The 4,284-nt window shown below is 38.0% G+C and overlaps 1 protein-coding gene across 1 annotated transcript; it reads right to left on the minus strand.

The window, feature by feature from the left end:
- Positions 1 to 351: 351 nt before the first annotated feature.
- Positions 352 to 1,598, minus strand: LOC145049375 (uroporphyrinogen-III synthase, chloroplastic-like). The gene is made up of 5 exons (XM_078997792.1): positions 1,516 to 1,598; positions 915 to 1,012; positions 722 to 817; positions 543 to 598; positions 352 to 441 (listed from the first exon to the last, which is right to left on the minus strand). Exons 1-5 carry the CDS (start codon positions 1,596 to 1,598, stop codon positions 352 to 354), a joined length of 423 nt encoding a protein of 140 aa, XP_078853918.1.
- Positions 1,599 to 4,284: the final 2,686 nt, after the last annotated feature.

Here is a 4,284-nt window from a genome sequence, read left to right on the forward strand (position 1 = left end):
CTTTTACGACGCGCAATGCGTGTCGTAAAACGCTCAGACGATGCGCCAATGCGTGTCAAGGAAGGCCCTATCATAACGAGAGACAACGCGCATTTGCACGTCGTCTATTTACGACGCACATTTATGATGCGTATTAACGACACGTGTTTACGACGCACAGTTATGACATGCAATGCGTATCAAGGAAGGTCCTATCATAAAGGAAGACGACACGCATTTCCATTGAAAGTTGATATACAATAACAATTGAAAGTTTATATACAATAAAAATTAACAAACATCATGAATGTCGCTCAGTGCTAGTTTATCTTCTCTCATGGTATTACTATATATGTCGCATCAGAATATTAATTACCCAACTGCAGAAGGTGATGTAACTGCAACTACAGAAGCAGAGAGTGCTTGTTGTAGAATTGTTTGATCCACATGTTGTATAGGTTCCTAAAGTACAATAAACCAAAAATAATGTAACAGAAATTCCCTTGATATTAATAAGAATGTGAAATGCCACATCAAAAATTTGTTAGAACTAAAATACATACCGTTGTGTAAGTATTCAATCTTGTGATGTGGAATCCATGCTTAGAAAGACCTTCCTCTATTTGATTTCAGTACATATATGACCTCATGAGATAGTGAAAATGTCATATGTATAAATATATATAATTATGAAGATGAAATGTTATGGAAGAGAAATAAACTAAGGTGTTAAAGGGTGTACCTATATCATGACCAGCTTTTGCAGAGGCAGGATACAACAGAGTGCATCTTTCATTCCCTTGCTTTGGAGGCTCTGAAGCAAGAACCTTGCCAGTTGCTGTGAAAGAAGATCATAAAACTAAATATAATCTTTTACTGATGTTTGGAGTGATAGTATGGAATTTATAAGGAAGACATTTATTTACAGATAGTACCTTCTGATGGAGTAAAGGCAACTTCAATAAACTGCTCGGATGAACGTGTAGCTTCTTGAAATATGGTTGTTGTACCAGTTCCAACAACATCCTTCTTTCTTCAAAATCCAAGATTCAAGCCTCCAATCGCTAGTTCTGCTTCCTTTTCTATCCGAGCATGTCATTGTTGCTGAAAAATGAAATTCTAAACTAATTAAGCACCTCTTGTTCATTAAATGAGATAAAATCAACATAAAGTATCAAGATAATGCTTGAATTTTATAACTAAATATGCCCATATCATGTTGACAATGTGTGCAGTAGTAGTAGGGCACTCTAGCCCTGGTTAACGGTTGAAAGATACCGAGGACGATTACCGGTTGAAATATACCAAAGGGGTGGACAAAACCCATGCATGTATAGTAATATGATTATGATATGTCATTATGTGACTCAGTATGCTTATGTATGTTAGTATGAAACCAATATATTTATGACCTGTAATATGTGATAGGAATAGGTGTGAAATAGTCCCTAGATACCGGTTGAAAGATACCGAAGGGGAGGTTAGTTCCCGGATACCGATTGGAAGATACCAAAAGGGAGTGTAGCTCCCAATTACCGGTTGAAAGATACCGAAAGGGAGGATAGTTTCCGGTTACCGGTTGATAGATACTGAAGGGGAGGGTAGCTCCCGGATACCATTTGAAAGATACCGAAGGGGAGGGTAGCTCCCGGTTACCGGTTGAAAGATATCGATGATTATGTGCTATGAGTATGATGGGGGAACTCACTAAGCTTTGTGCTTACAATTTCAGTTTTGGTTTCAGGTGCCTTTTCTGATGGGTTTAAGCCATAAGAACTTTCCTATGTGCGCATGCAAAACCCTAATGCTCGGATCTAGGCTTTCTAATAAACATGCTTTGAATCCAAGTCTTCTAATAACTAATTAGGTTAAATAACAACATTGAAACAGATCTAGAATCATACCTTTGAGTTCCTTGTTGATCTTGAGGTCTTGGAGCTTCTAGAGTCACAAATGTCACTCCTCTAATGGCTTACAAACACCAATAGCAAGAAGAATGATTTAGGAGAGAGGAGAGGGGAGGAATTTCGACCAGAGGTTCCTTACTTTAGGTTAGATTACGAATTCCATCAGCCATAGAGTCTATTTATACTTGTAGACTCCTTAAGGGTTACAACCTAAACCCTAATTGGATAACTTAGACTTTAAGTTAATCCATATCCTTTCCTTGATAACCCTTTGGACGATTTTTGGCTATCCTAACACTCTTAGAATTCGTCCAAAGCATATCCCAATGGATTTACAGTCTAAAGCTTAACTATCAAACAATTGACAGTTTATACCCCTTTATTTAATTAATCTCTTTAAGTCACCAAATTAATTCTAATTAATTCTATGACTTATATTAATCCAATAACAAATATATTATTCACTATATTATTCCCATAATATATTAATAATATTTACTCTCTCTTATTAAATCATCCTATCAAGTTGCTATGGTGAAGGCAACCCAAAAGGACCATGCACAACCGGATCAAATACTTGCCTAATATAGTTACAGCCTTAGACACTATTCCAACAGTCTCCCACTTGGATAAGTCTAGTAACTATACAAGTACAATTCGGTTTGCAATCGTAGCTCTCAAAGACGCTGTCAACTCTGATCTAATCAATCTTGTCCTTTAGATAAGGGAACGTACAGTCCTCTATTAGATATCACGCTGATAATCCTATGGAATGGTTAGTCAAGCATTTAGGTTTCTCGATCTCTGATTTATTTGACATAGAACTTAATCGAACACATCAATTCAGTTCTGACCGGGCCCGGCACATAAGTCAAATCAAATCATCGAGCGGCCGAGATATCGCTTTTACCTTCTTAGATAAAAGTTACAGATAAACTTCGACTTATATGCATTTACTTATTCATTAACCAACTATACACAACAATGTGTTTTATGACACCGAGTTATTGATGCGTTTTCGCATTATCAATGTACAACCAATTAACAAATAACAAACCATATATCTAGGTTTTAAGACTATATGATATTATCGTCTTGCGATCACCTTTTATATCGTATTCCATAAGGTGATTCCAGCAAGAGCGGGTTTATTCCAATGCTCAAAACTACTTCATAAGCACCCATGAACGTTGCAACAACCCTTTGCTATGTCTAACACCATTTAGACATTCTACACACCAATTCATGACAATCTTCATTCATATCTACTCCCAACATATGAACGATTGTGGACCATTTGAACAATTCGATTATTCCTAATAAACTCAATTATTCTGGAAGTCAAAACATGCAAAGTGAAACAATAGCTAAACATTTAACATAAGATAGTAACATTACTCATAAATAAAACTCCTTTATTTATTCATCAAATGTCAATTACATTTATCTATTACACGTTTCTAATACTATCTAATCTATGCTAATATCATCCTTCAGCCCAATACTCCTAGCATGCTGTAAGTGCTTAACCCTACTCAGTCCCTTCGTAAGCGGATCTGCTGGGTTATCTTCTGATGATATCCTCTTCACTACGAGTTGTCCTTCTTCTACACGATGTCTAATGAAGTGATATTTTCTGTCGATATGTCTTGATCTACCATGATCCCTCGGTTCCTTGGCCAAGGCAACCGCACCTTCATTATCACAGAAAATCTCCATTGGCTCCTTTATGGCAGGTAGAACTCCAAGATCACCGATGAAGTTCTTTATCCATATTGCCTCCTTTGACGCTTCGCTCGCTGCAATGTACTCTGATTCGCACGTTGAATCAGCTACGGTTTCTTGCTTGGAACTCTTCCATGTCACTGCTCCTCCATTTAGGGTAAAGACCCAGCCTGACTGCGAACGATAGTTGTCCCTGTCGGTCTGAAAGCTGGCGTCACTATACCCTCGCACCTTCAAGTCATCACTCCCTCCGAGGACTAAGAACCATTCCTTCGTCCTCCGAAGGTACTTAAGGATATTCTTCACTGCAATCCAATGTGCTTTGCCAGGATTCCCTTGATATCTACTAACCATGCTCAAAGCGTAGGCTACATCAGGGCGAGTACAAGTCATAGCGTACATGATTGAGCCAACTGCGGAAGCGTATGGTACTCGGCTCATTTCTGCTATCTCAGCTTCGGTACTCGGACTTTGAGTCTTACTCAATTTGGCATTACTTTGTATCGGTAGTTCTCCTTTCTTTGAGTTTTCCATACTAAAACGTTTTAGTACTTTCTCTAAGTAAGTATTCTGACTAAGTCCAATTAGTCTCTTACTTCTTTCTCTTACTATCCTTATTACCAAAATGTAAGAAGCCTCTCCGAGGTCCTTCATAGCGAAGCACTTCCCGAGC

This window comes from Lactuca serriola, chromosome 5 (assembly GCF_051521515.1).
Source record: "Lactuca serriola cultivar US96UC23 chromosome 5, Lser_US96UC23_V15, whole genome shotgun sequence".
NCBI classification, from domain to species: Eukaryota; Viridiplantae; Streptophyta; class Magnoliopsida; order Asterales; family Asteraceae; genus Lactuca; species Lactuca serriola.

Bases quoted from the DNA above. Each gene is read 5' to 3' on its own strand.
- LOC145049375 (XM_078997792.1), bottom strand. From the start codon at position 1,598: ATGGTATCCGGGAGCTACCCTCCCCTTCAGTATCTATCAACCGGTAAC. The intron at 818-914 runs GTACTATCTGTA...CTTCTTTCACAG, and splicing joins TGCCTTTACTCCATCAGAAG to CAACTGGCAAGGTTCTTGCT. The intron at 599-721 runs GTACACCCTTTA...GAAATCAAATAG, and splicing joins AAAAGCTGGTCATGATATAG to AGGAAGGTCTTTCTAAGCAT.